The sequence below is a fragment of the Pyrenophora tritici-repentis genome, chromosome 5 (assembly GCF_003171515.1).
Source record: "Pyrenophora tritici-repentis strain M4 chromosome 5, whole genome shotgun sequence".
NCBI lineage: Eukaryota > Fungi > Ascomycota > Dothideomycetes > Pleosporales > Pleosporaceae > Pyrenophora > Pyrenophora tritici-repentis.
Genome location: NC_089394.1, coordinates 2,972,902 through 3,000,473, shown reverse-complemented (window position 1 = coordinate 3,000,473; position 27,572 = coordinate 2,972,902). Strand labels below are relative to the sequence as shown.

At 53.1% G+C, this 27,572-nt stretch overlaps 9 protein-coding genes across 9 annotated transcripts; 2 read left to right on the top strand and 7 right to left on the bottom strand.

Moving 5' to 3' along the window:
• Window positions 1-601: 601 nt before the first annotated feature.
• On the bottom strand, window positions 602-1,571 carry PtrM4_111320 (TYW3 domain containing protein; the record flags this gene model as incomplete). The annotated part of the gene is made up of 2 exons (XM_001935643.2): window positions 602-1,099; window positions 1,146-1,571. The coding sequence occupies 2 exons, from the start codon at window positions 1,569-1,571 to the stop codon at window positions 602-604; spliced, it is 924 nt and encodes a 307-aa protein (XP_001935678.1).
• Window positions 1,572-1,740: 169 nt separating this feature from the next.
• PtrM4_111310 (DUF2461 multi-domain protein) lies at window positions 1,741-4,596 on the top strand (the record flags this gene model as incomplete). The annotated part of the gene is made up of 8 exons (XM_066107925.1): window positions 1,741-2,272; window positions 2,322-2,437; window positions 2,486-2,504; window positions 2,550-2,587; window positions 2,735-2,828; window positions 3,363-3,571; window positions 4,099-4,239; window positions 4,477-4,596. 8 exons carry the CDS (start codon window positions 1,741-1,743, stop codon window positions 4,594-4,596), a joined length of 1,269 nt encoding a protein of 422 aa, XP_065962374.1.
• A 2,849-nt stretch (window positions 4,597-7,445) lies between these two features.
• On the bottom strand, window positions 7,446-7,670 carry PtrM4_111300 (uncharacterized protein; the record flags this gene model as incomplete). Its single annotated transcript, XM_066107924.1, has 1 exon — window positions 7,446-7,670. The coding sequence occupies one exon, from the start codon at window positions 7,668-7,670 to the stop codon at window positions 7,446-7,448; it is 225 nt and encodes a 74-aa protein (XP_065962373.1).
• A 1,829-nt stretch (window positions 7,671-9,499) lies between these two features.
• Window positions 9,500-10,846, top strand: PtrM4_111290 (Atrophin-1 multi-domain protein; the record flags this gene model as incomplete). The annotated part of the gene is made up of 3 exons (XM_066107923.1): window positions 9,500-9,598; window positions 9,693-9,938; window positions 9,995-10,846. 3 exons carry the CDS (start codon window positions 9,500-9,502, stop codon window positions 10,844-10,846), a joined length of 1,197 nt encoding a protein of 398 aa, XP_065962372.1.
• A 5,763-nt stretch (window positions 10,847-16,609) lies between these two features.
• On the bottom strand, window positions 16,610-17,044 carry PtrM4_111280 (uncharacterized protein; the record flags this gene model as incomplete). Its single annotated transcript, XM_066107922.1, has 1 exon — window positions 16,610-17,044. The coding sequence occupies one exon, from the start codon at window positions 17,042-17,044 to the stop codon at window positions 16,610-16,612; it is 435 nt and encodes a 144-aa protein (XP_065962371.1).
• A 15-nt stretch (window positions 17,045-17,059) lies between these two features.
• Window positions 17,060-18,025, bottom strand: PtrM4_111270 (uncharacterized protein; the record flags this gene model as incomplete). The annotated part of the gene is made up of 1 exon (XM_066107921.1): window positions 17,060-18,025. The coding sequence occupies one exon, from the start codon at window positions 18,023-18,025 to the stop codon at window positions 17,060-17,062; it is 966 nt and encodes a 321-aa protein (XP_065962370.1).
• A 1,182-nt stretch (window positions 18,026-19,207) lies between these two features.
• On the bottom strand, window positions 19,208-20,056 carry PtrM4_111260 (FabG, Dehydrogenase with different specificities (related to short-chain alcohol dehydrogenase); the record flags this gene model as incomplete). The annotated part of the gene is made up of 2 exons (XM_066107920.1): window positions 19,208-19,812; window positions 19,864-20,056. The coding sequence occupies 2 exons, from the start codon at window positions 20,054-20,056 to the stop codon at window positions 19,208-19,210; spliced, it is 798 nt and encodes a 265-aa protein (XP_065962369.1).
• Window positions 20,057-20,693: 637 nt separating this feature from the next.
• On the bottom strand, window positions 20,694-21,518 carry PtrM4_111250 (Amelogenin multi-domain protein; the record flags this gene model as incomplete). The annotated part of the gene is made up of 1 exon (XM_066107919.1): window positions 20,694-21,518. One exon carries the CDS (start codon window positions 21,516-21,518, stop codon window positions 20,694-20,696), a length of 825 nt encoding a protein of 274 aa, XP_065962368.1.
• Window positions 21,519-22,641: 1,123 nt separating this feature from the next.
• Window positions 22,642-27,572, bottom strand: PtrM4_111240 (MgtA, Cation transport ATPase; the record flags this gene model as incomplete). Its single annotated transcript, XM_066107918.1, has 5 exons — window positions 22,642-23,737; window positions 23,788-24,017; window positions 24,066-27,005; window positions 27,062-27,432; window positions 27,506-27,572. 5 exons carry the CDS (start codon window positions 27,570-27,572, stop codon window positions 22,642-22,644), a joined length of 4,704 nt encoding a protein of 1,567 aa, XP_065962367.1.

Sequence of the window (27,572 nt, the reverse complement as noted above, 5' to 3'; positions counted from 1 at the left end):
GACATGTTGGAGTTTGGTGAGGGGTAAGGTTTGGGTTTGTGGAAAGAATGGTGTTTTGTTGGTTGGAGAGTTGGAATTCTGTGGTTGTTGAATGTAGCTGGGTAGATAATGTGAAATGGAAATGTTCTGCTCCTTTTATGTAGAGGAAATGGTTGCGATGGTGGAGGGTAAAGTCGTCGGACTGGGTCGGAGACATGTACAGGGACGCTAATGCTCCTATTGGCTGGATGCAGGTAAAAGTGGAGCGAATGCCAGTAAGAAGCGTTTTTTCTGAGTACGTCAATATGGCAGGATTGAGAGTATTATTCATATCGTTCCGAGATGGAGATTATTTCTGGGGGCGTACGAGTTGTTGGGAGCTGTCTGCATTGCCGTACGCTTTGCTTATGGCAAGTGTCACAAGTTCTCGGAAACATTTTTGTCAGACTCCACTCTTAACGCTACTCAAGAGAAGCCTCCGTGATACCTAAAGTTCCCATGTATGACTATTGTAGAACCTTTATGAGTCACAATGTTGACGAAAAATCTCCGAGTCCTTGTTATATCAGGCACCACTAGGAACAATGAAATCCTAATATATCCGTGCTGTGGCAGACTTCTACTAGGAAAACATCCCGTCGATGCTGTTAATATCACCCGCCGTTGATGCATCCACAGAGCTGCTAGATTTCTCTGTCTGTAGAGCTTGCTGCCTTGCCAGACCTTCTTCTCTCTTCCTTTGCTTTCTGGCGGCTGCATCTTCCCAGTCTGGTTTAGATGAACCTGTTCCATTGGAGGTGCTAGGTTGATACATCTCCAACAGGCCAGTGCGGAATCGGCCTATGCGATCGAAATTGATTCTGAAGCGCTCGTTTGCAATATCGACCAAAGTCCGCAAGTATCTCTCGTCAACAAGAGCGATGTTTCTACCTTCGTCGTCTTGGTAGCCTATGATGGAATCGAAAGAGTACCCTGCTGATCGTACTGCCACCATTGGATTTGATTCTCCTGTCTTTGTTGATCCCAGGCTCACGGCACCACTCTCACGGAAGCCACCGGCTAATGCGGCAGTGAGCACACGTTGGGCGTCTTCCAGAGATGCACTCAAGATATGGAGTATCTGTTTCATGTCAGACTGTGCCTGTTGCTGTGACTGTGAAACTTACCATGGGCTCGAACTTGAGGTGAATATACCTTGCAGAGACGTTGGGTATTATCATCCCATCCTCTACCTTTGTCATGCCAAACTCTGAGATGTAATTAGGGGTCGCCTGTTTAGTCTCGATTGGTTCGTGAGAGATGAACAGCCATGCGCCGCCTCCACCTTTCCCTCCAGGTCCAGCACGAGACTCCTCAATTTCAGAGACTGGCTCTACTACTCCTGCATCTGCTTTGCGGCCTTCCAAAAATATGCTGATGCGCCCTGAGCAGCTGCTGGTCGTGACTAGACCTTGAAGGTTGTTGATCTCGCCGATGAGATCTCTGATCGGGGCATCAATTGAGCCCTTTGGCGACAGATCTTGATACTCATCATCCGGACAATCAAGCTGTTCGATAATGTTCCGCTTGCGAGTCTCGAAGCGCGTTGTCATCCTTGCTTCCGTCTGTAAGGAAAACTCGTGACACCGCGCTGTATTTTCGCGTTCGAGTGCGTCATAGGTGGCCTGTGCTCCCTCACACCTCCCAACACATCTGGAGTCTTTGACAGCTACCATAGAAACTCTGTACATCATCATCTCTTCAAAACGCTAACCTAACACTATGCCACGTAAAACGACCAAAAGCGTCAACGCCTCAGCGCCCCGTAGCACGTCCAAGCGCCCTGCACCGGAGACCCGTGCGAGGGAGTCCAAAAGAGCAAGGGCGACGGCAAGGAAATCCTACGTCGAGCCAGAAACCGACACGGACGACAGTGGAGATGGGGCGAAGAAAGGCGTGCAGCCCGACGAAACTGAAGACAATGGCGAAGCCTCCGACTACGAGGAACATGTTGACAAGGACGCATCCTCGGAATCTGAACGCGACGAAAATGCCAGCGACGAAGATAGCGAGACCGAACAAGTGAAACCCAAAGGCTCTGCTGTGAAGAAAATACCCATTTACAAAAAGCACGCGGATGAGAAAGAGTTATGGAAGCCTGGTGCCAAGCTTGAGCCAGGGACTCAGCTGGTTATCAAAAAGCCGAAAGCTCGTGATGCAGGCGACACGCCGTATCTGGATCATACCATCCATCCGAACACGATGTTGTTTCTCAAAGACCTGGCGGCCAACAATGACCGACAATGGCTGAAGCGTATGTGCTCCATTGCGTCTCGTGTCTGAATAGCGGCTCACAATCACAGTACACGACCCTGACTTCCGGGCTTCGTTTCAAGATTTCACTACATTCACTGAAAAGGTATCTGAAAAGATCATTGAGGCAGATGAGACTATTCCAGAGTTGCCAGTAAAGGATGTGGTAAGTAAGAGGGATTAGGACATGACATCAATTTGCTAACACTCTCAGATTTATCGTATATACCGAGGTAAGTAAGGCCTATGGTTGTAGCCAGACATCGTGCTCACATTAGAAGATATTCGCTTCTCAAAAGACCCGACGCCATATAAGGTGAGACGATACCCGCTCTCCATGGCTAGGCGATAGCGCCATAACACACGATACGACGCGCGGCCAAGGCACGCACTGTTTGCACCGCACCTTATCCAATCCGCCTGTTGTGGAAGGACGAGCGAAACGCATACTAATATATCGCAGACCTATTTCTCGGCCGCCTGGTCAAGGACCGGTCGCAAGGGACCATATGCACACTACTATATTCAGGTGCAACCAAACGGCGGAAGCTTTGTAGGTACGTGTACATTTCTCGCTTGTCCTTGTGGAGACGCCGTGGCCACGAGCTGCTGTGGAACCTCAGTCGGACCACGACGTGATATCGTCGCCGATATGGTTCTTCTTTTGCTTCCATGTGCGTCGATAATGCATGCATACCGAAGACTTCTTTCCTTGTGACCAAGAAGCGGTTGCAAGCTTGCGGGCCTCTTCTCGCGGTTCGTACTGTTCGCAAAAGCGGCGAGCCTTGGACACCCTTACTGTATCCAGTACGGGCATCTGCTTTGTACTATACGTGCGGTGTAATGCCTCTGTTTGCAGTTGTACGACGCTCTACTTGATGATAGTGCACACGGGCGCCCGTTCACCGTTCCGGACCGTTTCGATTTCGGCTACCGAAGCATGGTATCGCGTATCGCATGGCTTTACGCTATACGCCGGTGCGCAGGAAGTCCGCTTAGATGATCTGTGTTCATTCAGCAGCGTACCGGCCTATTATGCCCCTAATTGCTTCTATGTTTACAACTACCCGAGCGAGTGCTGACTGCTGTAGGTGGCGGGTTCTGGCAGCCAGATGCAGCTACCCTTGCGAAACTCCGACGGGACATTGATCGTAAACCGCATAAGATCAAAACCATGCTAAGGAATGCTGGCATCCGGAAGCACTTTCTCGGTGGCGTCGCGGATGACGACAAAAAGGTGGTAAAGGCATTTACGAACATACCGATGAACAAGTCAAACGCTTTGAAGCGGAACCCCAAAGTAAGTGAAGTTTGTTGCACAAAGGCCCCATCAGGAAACCCGCCGCCCCGTCGGACAAGGAAGATCATGTGTCACATGTCGTCATCATCGAGATTCGGAGACGGCGGAGGTCAAGCTTGGGTGTTTCTGTCAACAGTGCGGTCGAGATCGACTGTCGGCCACGGATCGATAGCAGAAGTCACACAGAGACACCCATTTACAAGGATGCCTTCCCATGGCATGCCGCAGTTACATGCCTCTACAACGGCCCACTACGATGATTACGCGCGATAAGCTCCAGAGTTTCGGACTCGGAGGTTCTACGTTACAAATACGTGCGATCAGGCAATTAGAGTTTCAAAGGGGCCCCGCACAATTAACAAGTTGAGCGGAAAGTTGGGGGTCATCGAGATCAGCAACGCTCCAGCGGGGAAACCCCCTCCACCGTTGACGATATCGCCAGCCAAACTATTGAGCCCGTCAAAGCCCATGTTTCGCTGTTTCATTAGACATGTTTATTGTTCCATATTTGCTGACGAGCATTCCAGGGATATGACCATGACCACAAAGACATTGACCTCCTGCGGCTCCGCAATTTCACCGTCGGGCGAAAGCTCGAGGATGACAAAGTGGTGGGTACAGGCGGACTGAGTCGAATTGCTGAGCTCGTACTCTGTTTGGAGCCGTTCGTAAGTTGACGATTTTTTTCTTCGGCCTGGGTGGCTCCTCTACTTTGATTGGGTACAGGATTAGGCCAGAGCGGCAGCCATTTATCTAGGGACGTCGATGGTGTCGCAAAGTGGCAGCCAGTAGTGTGCTGGCACTGCAGTCACCCGCTCGTTGATTCCTTCAGGTGCGGAGGGATGACTAGAGCAGTCTGTCCAAGGCCTTGCACACGAGGGAGTGGCGGCTAACTCATTGTGCAGATCACATATCTCAACAGCGTGGTGATGCCAGACGAGGACACGTCAGGCTCGTCGAGCGGCGAAGACGACGAAAGCGACGCGGAGCGTGACAAAGACAGCGGCGACGATGCAGAGGCGTGATGGCAACAATTTCAGGACGCACGGATTGGTCGAGGGTGGGAAAGCGAGCAAGCGTAGTGGGCCACAAGCGCGAAACCTGCCAATAGACGCCTCGGCAATGGTGGAAGCGAGAGGCCATGCGACGGGCCAAGTCATCGTGCGCTAGTGGGCTGCGCTTGTCCAAGATATTACTTGGCGTCTCGGGAAACCGCATGACGCTAACGGTCATGTGACGCGCTAGCCTTAGGGTCTGGGACTGCTGCATGGCCCAGATGCTAGGCCGTGTAAATCCACAAAAGGGGGAAAGCCGCTCGGCCGACCCCGGTCCCAGTTCTTAATCCTACGCTCAGGCGCGGGCCTGCCGTCTTTTCTTAGCCGTTCGTGTTGGGCCAGACAAGCCAGGGGAGGCAGTGCACGCTGCTGCTCGCTCCCTCGCGCGCGACTTTGCCGATGACTGAGGATGCATGACTGCGTCGCCTAGTCGATGACAATGCAGAAGTGCATCGCTGGGGTGGCCAGGTGTTGCCACTGCCTTCTGTATAGTGAGTTGCCCCATCAGCTGCCTCTCCATACAACAGACTTTGCACTGTGACATGCTGCACACGTTGCGTTAGGCTGATACGGCCACGGCCCGGGGCGCACTCGTTGTCCGTCTGGGATGCATGGGCTTCCGCCCTAACGCGTCTGATCAAGGCGAGCTGCATCTCATGACGGCGCGCTCAGCAAGTCGTTGGCTCAGCAGGTCGTTGGCTTGGCAAATCGTTGGCTTAGCAAATCGTTGGCTTAGCAAGTCGTTGAGCGTCTGATGGAGTTTGCGGCGGCTAACTGCGGCATCCGTCAGCGTCCTGTACTCGCACAGAGCCGGAAGAACGAACGGATTGCCCTTCTTCCGTCGCACGCGTTGTTGTCTAAGACTTACGCCATCACCCTCGAGGCCCAAAACATGTCAAACTCAATCCTGGCCGACTGGTCTGTTAAGTTGGCCCGTTGTACAAGACGGCCCTCGTGGCTTTGGTCAAGCCACCAAACGGCGGTGTGTTCGTAAGGCCACAAGGCCAACGATTCATTCACACCGATAAAGTGCAATGCTTCTTTCTTCCGCGAATTAGCACCCGTCGGGCTGATCGCTGGGCCCGCATGGCTTGCAGTCCGCCAGATGATAATTACCGGCGTTTGGTGATACGGTTGCATCTTACGCTGCCAAAACGTGTCGCGGTCCGAACGATGCCACTGCTCCATCGATTATCCTAGCGTGCATTGATACGTACATGGTGGCATGTCGAGTCTGCTGAGGGAAATTCAATTTCAATATTGGCCGTCCGAAGAAGGGGCGGCCGCCCGCAGCGATACAAGAGCGACGAGGTTAAATGGGCCGCCTATCGTGGTCCCTCACAGCGTGCTACTGCAAGGACGGAACTCTTGCGATGAGCAATGTTGCAACACAGTCATGAGCAGATGCATGGCATTGCATAGCCATGACGGGTCAACAAGGTGCGTCGTTTTCAGGCAGATCGGTGAGAGTTGTTTGTTCACACACCACACACACACAGTGTCCTTGTTGCCTGCGTTCTCCCCGCTTGTCAGACACGGTACTGGTGGCACAGGCGCACAGGACACCATCCGCCTTGGACGATATCTTCCCGTCTGCTATCTCTGCTTCTGGATTTACGTGCAGATGGCGGGACACGAAACGCGGCACAAGCGACACGGTGTCTTTCTACTGCTTATGGACGCACAGACATGCAGCCTCCACAATATCCATCTATGCTATGCATATGGCGGGTAAGACTTGGTGATACAAACTTCGTTAATCTACCTGTCAACGGGATACCTGCGGGAATTCCACATCTCGTCCCGGGCCGCTGATACACATGGTACCAATGGAGCCCCCGAGGCGGTTGACGCGCTGTTCCCGCACTTGTAGATACGGCTACGCTGCTGAGGTACAGCATGTGCTTCGCGCCGCAGGCTTCGTGTGCGTCGTGCGGCTATTTGGTTTGGAGAAAGGCGAGGGCTGCGGCTGAAGATCACATGTGCATATCCGGCTTGCTGTTCTACCCCACAAATGCACCGTTCAGTTGGTGTAACCGTCATCAACGGCATTCAACGGCACTTTGGGCAGCGTACAAGCACAAGGCTGCTGACATGTGTGTGCTAAACCGTGCAGCGTCCAGCAACTCGTTCCCAGCCTGACCCTTCCCCAGACCACTGCATCGGCCCTCATCTATTGTGGCCTCGTGACTGACTCGGAAGACGAAATGCGGTGTGGCAGACAATCAAACCACAACAGTAATTTAATGCGATTGGCTGCGACCGGTAAGCCCGCTTGATGCAATTCCATCCAGTGCAGCAGAGTAAGTTGGCCGGGAAAAGGGAGTTTGACCGGTACCAGGACGTCTTGTGACCTGGTGAAGGCTTTTTTTATCCGCGCATGGCACGATAGGGATTTACCCGTCAGCAAGCTGCTGCAAGGCACACGCCAGGTGGGATGGGCGCAGGAGTTGAGTAGTTTTGAATGGGGACATGTGGTGATTGGCCGAGGGGAGAGTGGGCTCGATGGAACCTTTTCAGTGGAACAGGCAAGAGATGGGTAGATATGGATAGATATGGATTGTGCGGGCCGTCCGCCCCATTTTGTCGAGTTGGTTTGGAGGAAAAAGGAATTCCTGGCGTTGGTTAGTTGGTTAGTTGGTTCCTTGATGGTGAAGTCTGTACGGGTGACAATTTCCTGAATGGAGATTTGGGCATCGTCACGGATTATGCAGCCAGTGAAAAATTGACCGACGAGCAGCCGAGGCTGAATGCGCAGGTGTTTCGCGATTCTCCATGGCACGAGTGCCTACATCCGCACAAGTCCGAGGTTGTCGTCATCAGGCGGGAGCTCCGGCACCGCCACTTGAGCACGAGAGGGTGACAAGTGCCGTCTGGTTGTTTGTAGTGGTAGTGGCAGGAGTGGAATCAGTGGGGGTGCAGGGCGCGTCGTCGGTCTGAGCACGAGTTGGCAAGTGCAAGCGTTCGCGGCGCAAGGGAGGCAAGCTTCGCCAAATTGTGGAGGCCAGATTGGGGGATGTGATTCGAGCAAGGAAAGTGGGCATGGTCGCATGCCGGCCGTCTTACACGACAGCTGAAGTCTCCCTACAGTATGAGATTGAGTTTTCACGAGGCTGGCCAGAATCGGCATTACTGGCTCGTTGAAGTTGAACTAGCAGAGTTGGAAGGGCGAACGGTTCTCCCGGCGCAAGACATCGGCTCTCCCGCCCTCTATGCCCCGCGAGCGAGTTGGCTTCCAGTGGCCGAGTGGTACCGGCATTGGCCTTGACTCGTAGTTTGGTGGCCGTCACGTCACAAGGCTGCAAGTGCAAGTGCAAGTGCAAGCAAAGGTTTGCCGAGGCGGACGTGTTACACACCAACAGTCGAGCAGGGTTGTTGCCGTTGTCCAAGAGCAAATTGGCCGACGGAGCCGGACGCATCAGCCCTATCAGATATTGCAGCGTTGTGGGTTGTGTGAAGGGGCGGCGGTCGAAGGAACGGTCCCTCGCATCCCTGCACGGCGTGAATCAAGACAAGACAAGACAAGATGCGGGATGGGACTTGTCGTCGTCGTCACCATGACGGGGCCGGGAGCAAAAAGCAGAACAGCAACAGTTGTACGACGACTGACCGGACCCAGGCTCGTACCGTGGTTTGTGAGCTGGCCCCCTCGCAAAGGGGAGCGAGCAGCGAGCGACACGAGGACGGACGAGGCAGAGACGGCCCGTCAGCGACTCAAGAGCCCGAGGTGCTCCCACTACTGTGCCACTTTCCTTGCATGGCTGGCAGACCTAAGAGCTGCAGCGCTGGCTCGACCTGGACACGGACAGAGCGGATGCGCGCGCGCGAGTTGGCCAGTCGACTCTCTTACAAGCTGCAAGCGCGCGGACGACGTGACGAGAAGCGCGGCTGCTGTGCCTGTCGTCACCGTTCTGCCAACATGGCAGCACTTTTATTATTGCGGCGGCGTGTATAATTAAAGGCTCGTAGATCACAGCGCGACGGGAGTCCCCGAGCTCTTGGCGAGTCACACATCTCAAGCAAGCTGCCGGCCCGCAGCATCATGCACACGGGCCCCCAGTACACCAAGTCATACGCCAAACAGCAAGGGGGCGGGCTGCTCCTCTCAGCTTTGCTCCTCTCAGCTTTAAGCTCTACTGCTTGGGTGCAGATGCGACGTGGGACAGGCGCGAAAGCGGCGAGGCCCACAACCCACACCAAGCGGCGTGCTGGCTGCTCTTGTCACGGTGTGTCGCTGCACGTCGAGGGCGCAACTGCAAGAGTGGAGGAGGGTGCCGCATGGCTTTTAGCGCGTTTGGCGGACCGTCGCCGTCGTCGCTGCATGGGGCCAGCAGGGATTAATTCCCAATCCATTCCCAATCCCAGTCGAGGCGGCGAGAAGGTTGAGTTCGGGCACGCGGTGGGTAGTAATAGCGGCCGCTCCAACCTGAATCTCCTTTTTCGCTTCCACGCTCTTGGGTTCCCGTCTCCTCCACGCGCTTCGAGAAGCCTTTCACTCCACTCACTCCGACACCTCACAAACACTTTCAACACACCCTCGGACCAGACCTCTCCCCAAGACGCCCACTGCCACCTGCCCCGACACTGCCCACCCCGCTGCTCACCACCCAACCACCCAACCCAGCCCAACGCTGACAGCCATCTCTCTCTCTCTCTCTCTCTCTCTCTCTCACACCTGCAGCCGACGTTGCGGCCCGCCTGCCTGTATTTTGTGACACCTCACCCGCCGTCTTTGATTCCCTCGAGCCTGGCACTCGTGTACCACTAGCCCACCTGCTGTTCCACTGGTCCACCCGGCGTGACAGCACCACGTTGCGCCCGCCCAAACCGCCTTTTAATTCGGCCCACGCCCATCCAACCTCAAAGTCCTACCATGTTCCCTCACCAGGGTGGCCAAGGCCAGCTCCCAACCCACTGGCAGCCGCCCACCTCGCAGCAGCCTGCAAATGGCTCTTATGCCCAGCCTCCACACGTAAGTCGACCCGGTCACGCGTACCAGACTTTTGTGACGCTGCACGTCATGTACGTAACCAGAGTGACATGGCTGACACTTGACGTCAATCTAGATGAACACGACGCTCCCACCTCCTCCACCCCAAGAGCCGCGACCTGACATGGCTCAACATCCTCAATACCAGCAACAGCAACCCTACCGCCTGCCCGGCCCAAACGAGTGGACACGCGCTCCTCCACCAGCCGACCCATACCGCCAGCAGCCTCCTCCACCACCACAGTATGTCCAGCAGCACCACCAGCCGCCAGCGCCCCGCCAGCGGACTGCCATTGCCTGCCGTTATTGCCGTCGTCGCAAGGTAAGTTGTTGCGAGTCCGCTCAATTGACCCGAAACAGCCTGCTTACCCAATCTAGATCCGCTGCTCCGGCTTCGAGGCCACCGAGGACGGCCGCTGCTCAAACTGCATGAGATTCAACCAGGACTGCATCTTCACTCCAGTCTCTGCCCAGACTCAGGCTTTTGTTCCTGCCCACACCGTCTGGCGCGGTGTCGGCCAACCCCCGCCCATGTACGGTGCCTACGGGCAACCTCTTCCTCCTGCCAGCCACGGAGAGCCCTACGGGCAAGGGCCTTCGCGCCAACAGCAGCAATATCTGCCTAGTCCCACTGCAGGTCCGTACCCAGCTCATTCTGACTACGGTCTATCTAGTGCTTCTCCAGATGAGGCAAGCCGAGAGGCGCTGATCGGCAGGAAGAGGCTTCATCCTGAGCCTCACACTCCAACCCTGCCCCCGCCACAACCTGGCTCAGCGCTACAGGCTCCTCATCGAGGCACTGGACCAGAGTATGCCTATCCCGAGCCACCGTCTCTAACATCGTCTGCTCCAACAGCAAACGCGTCTACTCCCTACTCCTCTGGCCCACCGCCCAACCAACCCTACTATGCAGCACAGCCTCCGCGCCAAGCATCTCCACAGAGCGCCTATCGCTATGAGCCGAGCCGTGCTTCTTCGTCACCACAGTCACAAGCGCCGACAACTCCCGGTGCTCCACCGACACCATACTACGGCGCGCCTCCACAGGCAAACGGCGTCCTACAGCCGCCTCCTCCGCGCAGTGACGGCCGTACGCCACCGCCACCCACTTCGCAGGCTTCCTCTTCCAGGCCGAGCATGCGGATCAATGATCTCGTCAGCGACAACGGTCCCGCTCGCAGCTCGACGGATTCGTCCATGCTCAACATGCTTAACCGCCGACCAATGTAAACTTTGAGCCTCCCTCAAGGACACGCTCCGGAGCTGGTCTTACGAGAGCGCTACACACCGGATGGAATCAATAGCAACCAGGGCAAAAGTTAGCCTCGAACGCGTGCGTCGTATTTTACTTGTTTTCGTATACGGCCTTTTTCGTCCCATTGACGTCTGCCCTCGCAACGAGTTCTGGCTGGCAACAGCATGATTTCTGTGCGGATATCTCATAAATGGCGATAAAGAGCATCCGACATCTCCTATTTAATACTCGAAGATTTACGTACTGTCTTTTCCGCTCTTATATCGCAACCATGGCCGTCACCGCTGCGATGATGTGCTGGGGTGCACATTCATCTATTGCTGTTTGGCGGCGAGGGCTCAATTTTTACTCGATCTCAATCTACACTACTAAATTGGGTGGTATTCTGTCTTTTCCCGCAAACTAGAACTGGGGGTTGCATTCGTTGATATGCATCATAGCGAGCGTGGGCCGGGCCAGCATTACGTGCTTCACTGCATGTTAGCTGGGGAAGTGGTTGTTTGTGCTTTTGAACCTCTCTCTTACTACTATATCTCATCCTGTACATGTCGCGAATGGGTGCGGTTCACTTATTTCCATTCTTCTCCTGTCTCTACCGCTATGAAAGGTCTACATGTGAAATTCTATTATTGGGTGGGTGGCAATCTGAATATTCTTGCTATTGCAAATCGCGTTGAAGCAAATGTTTTCCGCGCAAATCCTAGTACTGTACGCAACCTGTTTTTGGTTTTCCCCTTCGTAGCTGCCATCTAAATTGAAGACGTTTGGTATTACGCTTACTGCGGCCAGTGAGTGCCATGACAGAGGCCTGCATCGGACAAGGCCGTAGCTCGTCATGCATGCGCACCGGACCACGAGTTAGCCATGTCCAGACTGTGTGTCGCCCGTTGTTTACCCGTCCGTCGCGCCTGGCTTGCCGTCATGTCGGCGAGCTTCAACCCTGGTACCAAGTCAACTACGGAGATTGCCAAGCGGTGCACGTGTCAGCAAAGGAAAATGTGACATGCATGACACGCAGGGCAATCCGAGCACGCACGCACGACGGACGGACGGACGGGTATGCACGTGTTGTACGTATGTACCTTGCTGGCAAGCTAAGTAACTAAGTAATCACTTGTTTTGGGGCCAGCAGAAGTAGTCAAGTTTACCCACTTTGCAAATAACCAGCGACGGAACGAAAAGGAAGGCAAGGTAGGTGCAGGTGCAGGTGCAGGTGCAGGTGCTTGTCAGCCAAACTCTGTATGCATGGCAATGTCCGATGCCATGGACGACGGCCCGATGATCTAACTAGACCATCTTTCTCAGTAGTTGACTTGGTTTCATGTCAGACTTTGGGGAAAGGAAAAGGAAGCAAGGAAGGAGGTTTGGGGTACGGGGGTACGGGGGGGGCCCGGTCCGCGCATCGTAAACACTACTTACGTCCTCGGGTTTGAACTTGATGAGCTTTAGTTATTTAACTATGTGCAGGTAGAGGTAGTAGAACCGAGGCCGTCCATCCATCTCCGTTTTCTCATACGGTACACACACACATGCACACATGCATGCGCAAAACACGGATTACGCGTAACCAAAGCCGCCTAAAATTTGGTTCGCGCGTTTGCGATCCACGGTACAGAGCTCGGCTTCTCTCCGCCCCGGACGGACGTCTCGATCTGTGTTCATGCGCTGCGCTGCGGCGAATGGCGGCGGCGGCGGTCGGTCGGTCGGGGGGTCGGTACGGCACGTCCTTTTTTGTTTCTGTAGTAGGATACGTAGTGTACGGTACAGCACGTAAGCCATGGCCGTAACAAGCCAGCCTGCTACAAGCGTGTAGTCAGTCGACTTGTCTCACTCTCTCTCTCTCTTGTCTGTGTCTGTGTTTTCTCCACAAGCACAAGCACAGGTGGAGAACGAGAACGAGGACTAGAGGAAAACACTTTTCATCCATCTGTCATTCCATGCATGGACAAGCACGTTCTAGTGCGAGGGCCGTGATGACTAGAGCTTCAGCAGCTGTTCATGACTTCATCGTCTATGGTACCAGACCAAACGCGCGCGCGCATACACACACACACACACACAGCGTGGAATAGCATTTCGCAATCGCTTTCGGTGCGGGTAAAGGCCGGCCCGTGGTGTGGCTCCAACCAAACTACTGCAAGTGCAAGATGGGGATGATGGGAAGGTAGTGGGAGGAGGCTGAGGAATGGATATGCAGGGCAAGGGCGGCGCTCGCTGTGTGAAAGCAAACACTAAAAAGGCCGTCAACGTAGTGAGTGGTTTGTTGGCGGGCTCGGGCTCGGTCTGGTTAGTGTACCAAGGTTACTGCTGTGTGTGGTGGTTTTCTTCTTGGTTCTCTTGCGAAATTTTTGCTTCTGCTTCTGCGCTGAGAGGTTAAGTCAGGCTGGACCCTTTTGGGGATCTTTGGTCTGCCGTCTGTGTTGACGTTGGGGCACTGGGTGTTCTGTTGTGCCTTTTTTTTCTTGCCCCATGCGGGAGTCACGTTGGAGTAAGGAGAGGTTCCAGAACGATTCCGTGTTCGTCTGCTGATGCTCGTTCTTTCTCGCGACCATAGACCCGAGTCGCCTGCTTTGCCGCAGTCGGGTATCTGTGACAATGCTATCGATTTCCTCATTGCCCAGCCGGCCAAGTTGACGGCTATGGCTATGGAGCAGACTTGTCAACAATCAATCGATCGACATGATTGATTCCTATATGGGTTAAAGAATTACTTCATTAGGCAGCCTTTAACCTAGATAGGAATCAATCATGCCGATCTGATTGATTGTTGACAAGTCTGCTATGGAGGGACTCTCGGTGGTACTTTGTTGCTATTCTCGTTCTCCAAGATTCAACCTGCTATTCAAACATTGCTGATAAAACGATTCGTGTCACAGGCGGTCTTTTGGCAGCTGGCTTGGCTGCGCTGGGAAGTATCTCCGTCATCGATGGTAGTAGCTATCCGATGCAGGGGTGGGTAGTAGGCGGAACTAGCCGAATATCGGTTCCTCTCTCAAATATTACCTAGTGTACCATTGATCGTTGGGCAATCTGCCTCGCCAGCGCTCCCACTCCCGCGCGATAGAATCTCATGGGTACGTGCGCTTCTTGGCTGACGTGAGCTAGTCGCTGCTCAATACTATCATCGATTAAAGCTCCTAGGTTCATCGTTGTCGCGCTGTTTATTGGCAACTTAGTCGTATAATACGATTCATTTCTTCACCCGCCCGAATCCGTTCCACATGTATATCATGGCGTCTTATTACAACGGTAAACGGGAAGGTGCCTAAGGGCTCGTGCTCGCGCCCTCTTCTGAGCCGCAACACATCGAGGATACCGGATACCAAGGCTTTTGATCCTTTTTCTCGCTTCCTGGACAATCCATCCCTCGGACTACCTGCACATATGCCCAAAGTCCGATGTTCGGACTTTGGAAAAAAAATGCTCAAAGGCTTTGCCCGCGGAGAATCAACCGCGTCATTATCAAGGGACAGACGGGGCGGAAGCTGAATAATGATGATGGGCCTCTTACTATATTTTTTTTGACTGGCGCGTTGCAAGGATTCGGCCGATAAGTCGCCAGTTTGAGAACTGAGTCAAAACCCCTGGGGACAGTTTCCACACCCTTGACCCTGTCTGGAGCCTGATTCCCCTTCCCTTCCCTTGCCTTCCACACCCCCCCTCTTCCCTGACTCCAAGGTGTGTGCATAGGGGTACCGCTACCGGGGGTTTTTTTTGTTTCCCCTCTTTTCGGTCGCGGACAGGTTTCGGAAGGAAGGAACTATCCGGAGTATGTAGGTAAGACGTTTAGCTGAACCTTGGCTGACCCGCAACGACAGCAATTATCGACTGGGATCATTACCATTATACCCACCGGAGTCGAAAAGCGCTGGCGCGAAACCTTAACAGAGCAAGGAAAACCCAAGGCAACCATTGATCACACGAGTCGACGTTTCTTGTCACATCACCACACTGTCAGCTTTCGTAATTAGCGGCGGGGAGACCAAGGCAAGCAAGTCAGGCAGACAGGCAGGCACACATTCGTTTGTGGTCCCCACAGTTTACTGTGCGGTTGCCCGGCAAAAGGAATACCCCCCTGGACCCATTTCTTCCGCGACGAGTTGCGTGTCTCCATGTTCCGCCTCGCTCGCCGCTCTCCACCTGCAGGACGGGGAGTGGCACAGAGCAAGCAGACAAAAAAAATAACAAAAAGGCACCTGTCGTAACCGACAGTCGTCGAATACGTGCCACGTAACCACCTACATACGACTTGCAGCCCCAACCAACTTTTCCCCCGCGCGCAAGCCCGTGTTAATCCGCTGTCTTCCATCACATCCCATCACATCCATCACACAAGGAGGGGACCGCCCGGCTGGCTGGCTGGCCAGAACCGGTGAAAAATAATCTTCGTCATCCACGCATATGTACATACATACACACACGCACATATGAACAGGTGTCTGTGTCAGAATGACCACCACGCCACGCCACGTCCTCTTTCCCAATACACTCTGGTCTCAATACTATACTATACACAGTCATGGCCACGTCCATCCATGCACATCTTTCTCCTCTTTCTGTCTCTTTCTCTGTCAATCTTCAATTCCCACTAACGCCCGCTTTCTCAGCGAGAAAAAAAAAGAAAAACTATGCCGTAACCGCGCGTGATGAAAGACCAACCAACTACGACACAGCAGTCAGCGCCTAACAACTATGTACATACGTACAGCATTCATCATCATGATTCATCCACTCATCCACTCATCCCATGTCGCCATGCTTGTGTTTGCCTCACTTCACATACATATGCCCAGCTTACCTTACCTTACCGCAACATGCCCAAACCAGCGGTGTGAAAAGAAGACTTGCTGCGGCGGCGGCGCGAGCCCTGTCTCCGTTCCTTCCCATCCTTCCCCCTCCCCTACCCTACCCTACCCTACCCACGCCCCAGTCTAACCCCATACACCACATCCCCCATCTAGCGTACCGTACCGCACCGGTACACACATCTTACGCCCCCCCCCTACAGTCTTACAAGACAAATCGGGTCTAGCGCCCAACACGAGCCGGAGTCCATGTCCGTGGTGTAGGGATCCGGGATCCTCGCCGGACCGCAATGTGAGGTTTGATTGTAATTGCGACGTGGGGCGCGCGTCTGGCGGGTCGTCGGCGGAAGGTGCTACTTTGGGGTTTGGGGTCGGGGTCGGGGGCGGGGGTTATTGTGTGTGTCGTGTTGTGGAGGCGATGTGTTGGGCGTTTGTGTTGGTGATGGGATGCCTGAGGTCGCTTACAGTAGGGTGCGGCGGTTAGATGAGGGGACGGTGGACGGTGGATGGTGGATGGGTACATGTGGAGGGCGATGTTATCTGTCACATTGCGTTGGGCATGGGTGTGTGGTATTTTTTGCGGTGGGGGTGTTGTATGTATGTTGTAGTCTAGGTTGGGCCTGTGTATAGTGAAAGCTGTCGTGATTGAGATTGATGATGTTTGTGTCAGGGAATCGACTCTGAGATGTTGGGGCTGATGTGGCATTGTTTCGTTGGTTAGTTAGCATGTGATGCTCTGCAAATCCCATTGTTGTTCGCTGCTGATTCTTAGCAGTGGGGGGTGGGGTTTCATCTTGGTGTACTTATATCAAGCTTTTACTTGGTTAATTATGAGAAGAGAGACTAGAAGACTTCCACACGCCATGTACAGTGTCATACGCGCGTACAAATACTACTCTAGTACAAACCCAAAAGTATCAACATGACAATGCCTCATTGATTCCTGGCCAAATCTTGCCGTGTTTCTGATCCCATGAACATGATACTCCTACCAACGTCCTTTGATTTTCTCTTGAACTTGTCCCTTTTTCTTTCCACAGTCGCGACGGCTGATGCCGCGGGGGCTGCAGGTGCAGGAACTGGTGCTGGTTGCAGTGACATGATCTTCGTACCAACCTCCTTCACCTTTCTCTTGAATCTGTCCCTCTTCCTTTCAACGATCACGGCAGCAGGTGCAGGTCCGCTGGGAAGAGGTTGATACGCACCTGGCCTCAACCTCGCCCTCAACCTGTCCCATCTTCCTGCTGGGGCCGGTCCCGGTACTGTAGTAGCAGTAGCCGCGATGCCGGCCAACCGGATTCTCTCCTGAGCTTCCTCGGCGGCACGTCTTGCCTGGGCAGCACGCCTTGCGTCAGCGATGATTCTCATGTTCTCTCTGTCAATCTACTCGTCCGATCGATAATGGGAAACATCGTGGCCGCCTCGTAGTGCGCTGGCGGGAGCGGTGACGGAGTCGACTCGTTTGAGAGGGTGTTTGAGGGCGAGATTGATTTCTGCGTTCTTCTGCCGCTGCAATAATAGCTTGTGTATGCGCTGCCTCCTTGGCGTCATGGCTGGCTTGGTTACATGCAAGTGACTCCGGTTGACGTTTACCTGCTGAGGGCGTACGCACGCTGGACCTCCGGTTTTATCGTCGAGTGAGGGTCTGGGGTTGGAAGTATCGTTCCAATCCTCCACGGTAATCTCTGGTATTATACTGTGCATGCTGGGTGTGCTGTCTGAGTCGTATGCAGAGTCATCGGAATCGTCTTCTTTGGGCATCTCGAATATGGGCTCTAGAAATCCAAATACGTCCAGCTCTGGCTCACATCTTGCAAAGCCATTCAGAACCAACGGTCTGTGTGGGCTGCGTGGAGGAGGTTCGAGGTAACTTGACGAATTGTCTCGAGGGTTCTCCTTCCTGAGCTTCTTTGAGAAATTGGGAGCCTCCTGTGGTTGTGGGGGCGCATTATCCGGATCCGGATCGTCCGCTGGGGGTGTGTCTGTGCCATCAGGCTGAGGCCGTGTGCCATCTTCCTGTATCTGTTCTTCTACAAGTATATCTCTCTGGTATTGTTTCCAGGCGTACTTCTTGCGAATCCAATACTTCCTGAACTGGCGTTTGAATCTCTCCATGGATCCTTTCGGTACTCTCGGCGCTTTGCGAAGCGTAGGAACTTCATATCCGGTAGTTCCTCGTGGTGCGGGAGCGGGGGGCTCTACCGCTCTTCTGGCCCAATACAAGTGACTCTTTCGGGTTCGGGCGCTGTGTACTGAGGAATGCCAATGCTTCTCCGGGACAGGAAGGATGTTTACAATTGGAAGATGGATAGACGGAATGGTCTGATCTTGACACTTCTCCACGGGCATTGGGTATCGATGTGGAAGGGCGTAGAGCCATTTCGAGATGGGCTTGTCTACGGTATGTCATTATATAGATCGCAACAACAAGGGAGAAATTGTACTTACCTACAGGGACAGCGAACCGATCGAACTGGTTGCGTGGTCGAGGGGGCGGTACGATTAAAGGAGCTGCCGATTGAGCTGGCGAGGGACCGTCGACTCTTTGTTGTCCCTGTTGTGCAGTGGCGGGGGAAGATGATGGACCCGCCGTCGGCGTATTCTCGCGAGTATCACGATTTTCAGACGACGAGTCTTTGTATAGATGAGTGTAATCCCCGGAGAAGTTCGACCACCGGTTTGAGACTATGTCAACTGCAGACTTTCGAGGACTGCTGCGACCAGTCGAGGTAATATTGCCGCTCGCTTGCTTCTCAGAACCTTGTGTTTCGTGCTCTGGTAATGGAGATACAGACTGTGTTTTAGATGACGCCAGGTGAGACTTTGGCTTGATCCGTGCAACGAGGTGTCTAGTGGCACTGTAAGCTATTAAACTCCATTACAGAGGACGGGAAGCTTACACTGGCTTTTTTATGTAGTTAAAATACGTGTCGCGACCAGGAGCCACACTCGGTTGTATGAGATTCTGTTGTACAGATTGCTCTTCCGTGTCGTGCTCCCAGTCTGCTATGGGCGACAGCACGAATGCGGGGGAATCTTGATGATCGTCCGTAGGGCGACCCTTCGGCGCTATAGTAGTACGTGGCTCTGATTGCTTCAAACGTTTGTTCAACGTCCTCTGGTCCGACGTATTGGTCGCTTCCAAAGGTTCGGGACTCTCAGTTATGCGTGTAAAGTCGGCCCAGATTGGCGGCTAGCCAGCACAAAGGTCTTTGACTTCTGAAGTAACGACGTCTCGCGAAAGGACCGATGGTGATTTAACGAGTGATGAATCCACATGAAGAAAACACTTGTATGAACATGTGTCCTGCATCTTGATTTGTTCCGGGTCTGTTGTTGCAGTTTTATGTATGAGTGATTGATACGGTAACGATAGACGGGAAGTGTCTGTTTGGTAACACACGAAGGACAAAAAGATTATTGTGAAAGTGGGCTGTTGTGTATGTGAGTAAGAAGAGAGACGGTTGTGGGTGGCACGAAGATAAAGTTGTACATAAAGCTCAGTTGATCCTGCATTATTTGCAAGCCGGATCAAGGCGGCACTTCCTTCCCATCCCAATCCCAGCACTTGCCTCGGCCCTCGATTCCCACTTGCTTAATCACGTCGATGAGTCGTTCCGCAACCCAGTCGCGCTCAAACAGCTTCTCTTTCTTGACGTTGCTCCAGAAGTCCTTGCTCAGTCCCGTCTTGACCGTGCCCGGGTGCAAGGCAACTGCCATCGCATTGTTGGTAGAAGCAGTCCGGAGATGGTTATCAAAGGTCTTGACTACCTGGTTAACACCTGCTTTGGATGCGCGATAGCTGTACCACCCTCCAAGGCGATTGTCGCTGATGCTGCCAACGCGAGCGGACATGATGACTATAGTAGCCGCGTCCGGCAGACCTTCCATATCATCCTGGTCCTTGCTAACCGCCGATGTCTTCTTTGGGAAGAAAGACGAGAAATGCTTCAGCATTAACATTGGGCCTAATGTGTTGGTGCGAAACGTCAACAACGCGTCGTCGGCATTGATTTGAGCTGGCGACTTTTCCGGGAAAAGTATCCCAGGCACCATCAAAGCAAGCTGAAGTTGACTTGAGCCATCGCTAAACTTTTCCTTACACGCAGCTGCGGCATCTGCAATGCTCGCTTCATCTAGGATACAATCAGTCGCGCGGCACGTCGTCTTGTCTGTTCACCACCTACCCAAAACGTCAAGTTTCAGCACCGTCAGTCGCCCCTCGTCTACCCCTAGACCATCAAGTAGCTCCTCCTTGGTTCTGTCAAGATCCTTGCGTGCTGTTGCGATGACGGGCGTATGTGTAGTTTGCAAAACTCGTCTTGCGAGCGCGAAGCCAATGCCTCGCGAGGCTGGCGAGATCAACGACCAAGGTGGCATTGTTGTTTGTTTAGCAGACAAACAGAAGCCATGATACGTGTACAGCTCTACTGTTGACAAACTCGCAAATAGTGGTTCAGACGCGATCGATGATGACATACTTGCTCTGTAGATCGGCTAGCAGGATATGGGTTAGAAGATGCGGTTTGGGGTTAGCCTCCATTTCTTAGTGCATTTCGTAGCCAGCACCTACGTGTTGACCTAAGCAGTCATCGCGCGTTGTCTTCATGAACCATAGTATTAATCTTGATTCGAATTGAACCCCATTCACATGTTCAATGAGATTATGGTGCGCGGTGTTTGCAGACTTTTTTTCCCTCGCATCAATAAATTCCAGACTTTGTCAAGATGAGATATCTTTCTGATGAGTCCTGCATATTCATGCCTAGAGGGGTATACAACATATTCCATTCAGTATAGGCGGTTACATAATTGAGAACAACACGCAACGAATAGGAGATAGCATGTCACATGGGTAGTGGTCTTTACTTGGATTCTCATTGTTTTCATCCAACCTCAAAGATACGAGCAGTCATTATTTCCATCACCAATTCCGCATCCCTCTTCTCAAGAATCTACTCAACAATACCAAAACAACCCCTCAAGGTCTACAAGAGCCAACCTTTGAGAATCAACATCACAACTTCGAAGTTCCCCTGCCTATCTGACTCCGTATCCACGGCTCATACTTTGCCCGCGTCTCCTCATCCCCATAGATATCAATATCAAACCCATCATCTTCGTACTTCCTCTCTTGCACCACATCAACCTCTTCCTGCACGGCCACCGTCTCCTGCACCATCTCTATCTCTTCCACCGGACCACCAGCCTCCTGCCAATCACGACGAATATAACGCCCAGTATCTTGAAGTCCCAAGCCCTCCATCTCCCGATGGACATCCTTGACCCATTCTGGAAACGACAGGGCCTTGGGACACTGAGCGCGGCGTAGGTGACGGTACACGAAAGCCGAGTTGTCGCGGGTCGTGCTATCAGTTTCTCTGCCTAGAGCTTGCCATGCGCGCGTGTCGTCCAGTGGCGGGTAGTTTGCTGCATTTTCTTCTGCCGTGGCTAGTTTTCTTAGTTCTTTGGCTCTCCTGGAAGTGCGAGAACGAGAGTTTCGAGGCTGGGGCACGGAAGGCACGTCTGCGAGGCGCGGAGGGGCCGAATGATGCGTACTAAGTGGTCCTGCGGTCGCAGTCGTGTGCTCGTATTGAGTCCTTGTGGAATATCCTGCGCGGGGGGTTCGGTTGTCACGTCGCCCTCCGTTTGATCCTGTGATCCTGTGTGGTGATTTAGATCTATGCCCTTCACGTTGTCGGCAGTCAGCGTGTGCTCTAGTCTGCTTTTTTTTCCTCTTCGTACTTGACATGGGTCGAGTCTGTTCAGCCTGACCTCGAATCTTGAACTCGCCGTCTTCGCCTCTAGGTGGTCCTCTAGCATGTTGATGTCCGTAGCGCATGTCGTCGGCCATTTAAGCTTTTGTTGTTGTTATTATTCTGTTGAAACGTGGAAACGATGTAATGGCTACGATGAGTTAAGTGTAAGTTAGTCTGCGGAGTGAGTAGGCTGCATGGGAGAAATATGGGAATTATACTACTCTTAAATGGCGACAAGTGCTCAAAGTGTTCTCAAAGTGCTCTAGGCAGCTCATAGCGAGTTGGAAAGCGTGACCCGGCTGGAGAAGGGACCCACGGCTAGCTTCTGGTAGCAGTCTCCAGGCAACCAGTGAATGACGTTGCAACGACACTACAACCATCTAACCACACGAATTAGTAACGTAGAGGTACGTCAGAGCCAATGCTGAGAGGATGAACAATGTTGGGAATTAAACCAAGGCGGCGAGGTTGACTGGCAATGTTGTTGGATATGAATCTGATGTAATGCACGTGCGCAGTGTGCTCACAACCAAAACAAGAACGGTAGCGATCGATTGGCTGCAACGCTAGCTAGCGTAAGCGGAGAGAGCAAGCCACGTGGGAATAAGTCTACCTAGGAAGAAAGCGACTGACTCCCAAAGACACATTCCTAGATGAGTCACAAAAGTCAAAGCTTCATCGCGCATGAGTTGAGCAGTTTCCTTGGTACTGCATACGCAACTAGCAGCAGCCCAGGTAGCTACCCATCAGTCCTCGGTCTTAAACAACAACATCACTAGAATCCAGACACCACAATGTACACTTTCCGCGTGTTATTCGTAGACTTCAATGAGCCCATGAGGCTGGGTGAGCCATACATGATTAGAAATAATCTACATCCATGCTCGTCAACACCATCTATCCATCGTGGGGAGAACTACCATTCCCCCCCAATACCAGCAAGACAAGCTTCAGAAGAGAGAGTTGCAAGCTTTACATTGCAAAAAGAAGACGAGATAGGACGCCGTGATATCCAATAGGTAGTAGGGTAACAGAAGAAAAGAAAACGTGGTGAAGTGCTGACAAGGTCGGATTGTCAGTGCACTGTGAAACGTAATGACGACTAAGAGAATACGATGGGTTATGTACAAAGAGTCATAAAGGCTTGTAAAGAGGAAAGAGGTATCAATATGCAATAGCTGTCCGCTCCACTAGTCACAAGACATACTACCGGGGAGGACTCCGTGGACTTCGTGGGGGGCTTTTGGGGATCGCAGGGACATCAGGTACATCCTCCTGGTCTTGCCTGAGATGCTCTGGCGCCTCGTCGCGCGTTATGGTTGCTCTCCGTATCGCATTTCGTAACCGGCTCATGACTGCTGGCTGTGTGTTTGGAGGCCCCCCTTGGTAGCTAGTGCGATGACCTTGGAAGCTGTTACGACTATGCGACGACTCCAGACGCGTCAACATAGCCGCCGAAGTAAAGTCATTGCTTTGCTCAAAACTAGGACGCACGCGATCCATCGACATGCGCGCGCGATCAAAGCTCGGTCGTACACGACGATCAGTCGAGTTCGTCTGGACGAGTGGAGGGGCTTCCGCATGGGGTGCGGGTGCGGGTGCGGCTGGGAAGCCATCCATAGAATGACGGAAGGTATAGTCGGTGCTACCGCTACCGTTTTGGCTTCTTGCGTTATGCGTCGTGGCGGTTGGGGCAACAGAGGGCGGGTAGATGGGCCGTACATCTTCGTCCGCATTAGTAGCATTGGCAGCTTTGTACTTCGCGGCGTCGACTTCCGGAGTGGGAGAATTCGAAGCCTCAGTAACCTTCTCTGGTGGGGGAGGAAGAAAGGCGTCGGTCTGCTTCAGGTAGTCAAACTTGCCTTGCTTGACTTGCTCTCGAATGATGTCCGCGTCAAGGGGGAAGTACATTTTCTGCACCGACTTGAAGATGAAGCGTGGTAGTAAACAGGCTATTGTAGCGCAAAGAACATATGCCCAAAAGTTGAGCGTACCGTAAACCTCGGCACCGGATTTGTAGAATTGGGCAGAAGTGGTGAAAGACGTGAAAATGCCGGTCCACATCCAGACGAAGATGGTACTGACGATGACGATAGTAACCATCAGCCAATCCCATCGGTATGTGTTGTACAGGACGTAGATGTTGGCAGCACATACGGCGGTAGTAGCAGCGTAGATGCCCATGCGTCGGTATTCCGAAATGTCCAGTCCGTTAGAGGTAACAAAGGTCGCCGGCGCCATGATTTCGTAAAGGAAGAAAAAGGCGACAGCGGATTGGTAGATACCATCAATCATGTAGGCCCTGGATACGTGTTAGAATATAGTCATGCTGTTCTCGCGCAATTTGCTTACCAGAACTTTGGCTGCGTCCACTCCTTTCGTTCGATACCACGGCGGTACAGCTGCGGTACAGCCAACGACACTCGATCATCGACATCTTGATCAAGAACACCCATGACAATAACAGGGAGTGAAGTAAACGCCAAGTTGAAGAAGATAATGTACGTGTAGTCGAAGATATACTGGCTGTCGAAGTTGGTGTAAATCTGGTACCAGAAGAGGGCAAACGTCCAAACGATGTTCTAAGTGAATGTTAGTGAGAATGTCTTACTTCGTAGGAGATGACCGACCTTGTAGAAGAAATTGGCAATGGTCTCCGCAAGTCTACGGTAGGACCATCGGCCATGCACAAGCACGAGACGAGTGAGGTAGCGGAATTGACCAATTGCGTAATCTGACGACATGACGGCGGCCCGGCCCTCGACACCAGCGATACCGACACCAACGTGCGCCTCTTGGATCATGGCAACATCATTCGCACCGTCTCCGATGGCAAGAGTAAGGCAGTCCAATCCGGTCTTGACCATGTTGACGACGGCTGCCTTCTGGCTGGGACTGACTCTGCAGCAAAGAACGGAACGGCATCGTCTGCAGAGCAAGAGGAACTTCCTTCTCACTGAATCATCCAAGGCCAACTTAAGAGTATCTCCGTCGATGATGATAGCGTGTGTCGGTGGAGGTGGTTCGTGGTCATGTTGAGCAGCGGCCAACTCTTCTTCGGAGCCGGTCAGACCGAAAATTTGCAGCTTGTCGTCGATCTGGGCTTCTACGGATGCGATATTGTCGTCAGTCACCTTGAGAATGATGAGATCCATGTCGTTGTCGAGCAGGTTGCAAGAGAAACCGATGTTGATGGCAGTCTCGACTTTGTCGCCAGTCAGAACCCATAGCTTGATACCTGCCTGGGCAAGGAGTGAAATGGATTCCGGTACACCATCCTGGAGTCTGTCTTCAATGGCCGTTCCTCCAATCAGCCACAGGTGATTTTCGATACGGTCAGATACTTCTTCCAATTTGTCTTCACGTCCCTGAATAGCGTTGGCGGCGATATCGTAGTCCCGGCTCCATTCTTGGTACTCTTCTTCCGAGATTTCCCTTTGAGCAATGCACAAGGTTCGGAGTCCTTCACGGGCGAACATTTCCAAGTGTTCACCGGTATCGGCACGGAGCTGGCGTTGCTCGTTAGGAATAAGCCTAGAATAAATCATACTGTCGGCACCCTTGCAGTACAGAACAATGCGGTTGTCGGGCATCCTGATGATGGCGCTCATGCGCTTTCTGCTAGAGTTGAACTCGAGAGTGTTGAGCACCTGGTATCTACGTTCCTGTCCCAAGACGTTGACGATAAGATGGTCATCTTCACGGCCCACAAATGTGAAACCGACGTCACGAGCAGTAGCGACCAGCGCAGCCTCATCAGGCGATTGGGCCTTGAACTCGATCTTCGGAGGGTCACCAGGGGTCCGTTCGGTGACGACGGTGTGGCAGAGGGCGAGAGCGACCATGAAGTCCTCATTGGCCTTTTTCTGCTCCATTCCGGAATCTCCACGCAAGTCATCGACATAGTCCGGAGCCACAAATGTCAGATCATCGTCCCAAAGGTAAGGATTGTTGTGCATCTTCCGGATCCCTTCGAGCATTCGCACGCGGTCGCGTGCGATTTGCTCCCGCGCTTTGGCACCTTCAACCTCTACGTTGACACCGAGTCTTCGCTGCATACCGGCTTGAGCTTCTGTGTACGCTTCACCGTATGGAACGCCGTTGATAGTCGCCTTCTTGAACTCCATGACGTTCTGAGTGAGTGTTCCCGTCTTGTCCGAGAAGATGTATTCAATCTGGCCGACATCGTCGGAAATGTTCCAAGACTTGGGCGTACAAGGATAATCGAGCTTGGCGTAGTACATGTGAATGTCGCTATAGATGAACAGGGCTTGCAGCGTACGGATGATTTCCAGGGTGATGTAGAGCGAAATGGGAACCAAATTCTGGAAGAGAATAACACCAGCCCAGAAAGCAATGACACCGTCGGTAGCAGGTGCACCACCATATGATCCATACTCGAAAATGGAATGCGATGTATCGTCTCGGGCCCAAGTAATTCCCAGCACAATTCCAGAGACCAGACACATGGCGGCCAGGATAAAGAAGTTGTAGACGACGTTCCAGTTCAGTTCCTTTGAAATTCTGGCGCGCTTGCTGGGAGTGATGCCGGAATTGATCATAATTTTGGTCTCGTCTCCGGTAAATACAACTACGCCGAGGATCCATTCGGTGTTTCGCAACTGACAGCCTCGAAGAATCAAGTTGTTGATGGAGATGGGCTCGACCATTTCGTAGGGCTCCGCTGTGGGATCCTTGGGGTTGTGCTGCTGCCATCTGATGGCTGCGCTATACGAGTACAGATTCGAGTGGGCGCCTTCGCTTTCAATGACGAATTCAGCCCGTTCGCAATGTCGGGCATGGCGCACGTCTCGGGTACAATGCAATGCGTTGCGCACCTTGAGGTTCGTTTCGCCATCGAGATTCTTCGTTTCCACGTAGCAGGCGCCATCGTCGGAAGACGTAGAGAGAACAATGACGTCGGCGGGGATCTCCTCGTCATTGTACAATCGCACGAAATCGCCGACCTGAACGTTCTTCCATGCGTCCTTTTTGAAACGGGCCTTTTCCGGTGCCGAGCTGTGGGGGTTCAACACGCTTCCCCAGAACTTCTGTTTCACGGGTTCCTGCTTATGGTCGCCTCCTCGAACCTTGTCGCCCTCTCCGGGACCCAATGGTAGGCGTGGGGATTGAGCCGGGGATGTGCCCGGTAGCGGAGAAGGAACAGGAGTCATTTGGATATCGTTCTCGTTTCCCAGGTACGAGCCTCCTTGGGATGCCACCGAGGCTCGGCGCGTGTCGAATGAGGGCCGCGAGCCATCGGGATCCTGGCCATTCCCCCCTTTGCCCTTGCCACCTTTCTTGCCCTTTGCGCTCTTGATTGCCCGCCATGTCGTGACTATGACTTTTGTGGTAGCCTTCTTGATCTTGCGCCATAGTGATACGGTGTCTTCGGCAGTGTTTACGTTGTTAAAGTCGACAAGCCTGTGCACTGGGGCATTGTTTAGCTCAACGTCGAGGACCGTTCTCCGCCAGTCTTCCACGGCGTCTTTGATGGCCGTTACCACGAGAATGACAATGAGGGGCACTGCATTGAGTGCTGGATTAGAGGCACCGAAAATGGAGAAGATCTGGAGGGTCGGGTCAGTGGGAGAGCCAAGGCGGAAGAAGCGGAATGGGGACATACGCCCAGAATAATGATAAACAAGAAGTAGACGTTGGCGATATTGTGAAACTGAAACCATAGGTTCTTCGGTATGAAACTAAGGGGCGTGTATTTGGCCGTTCTTATCTTGTTGCGGGCGTAGTGTGCGAGTGGGTGGCCTTCTGGGTCGCGCTCTTTCTGCGGCAAAGGCACGTTGAAGTAGACTCTCCGGCCACCGTCCTGCTCTTCAACGCCTGCGTCTGAACCCTCTGGGGATGGGTCGCCCTGCACGCCGCTTTCTTTGCCCAGGTCATTCTGCTTTTCGCCGCCCGAGCCTATGCGCCGGTGCAGACGCTCTTTGAGCGAGTGCCGCTTGTTTTCCGCCTTGATGCCAGTTGCGCGATGTGTTGCCCCTGCATGCCGAATCAGTACATACTCATACGTCGTCACTAGTCAGTCGGCGGCAGAAGAGTAAAAGCAACTCACAACGTATGCGCTTCTGTGGGTGCGAGACCTCGGTCTCATTGGGCTCCATGTAGGGTTGCAGCGTCAT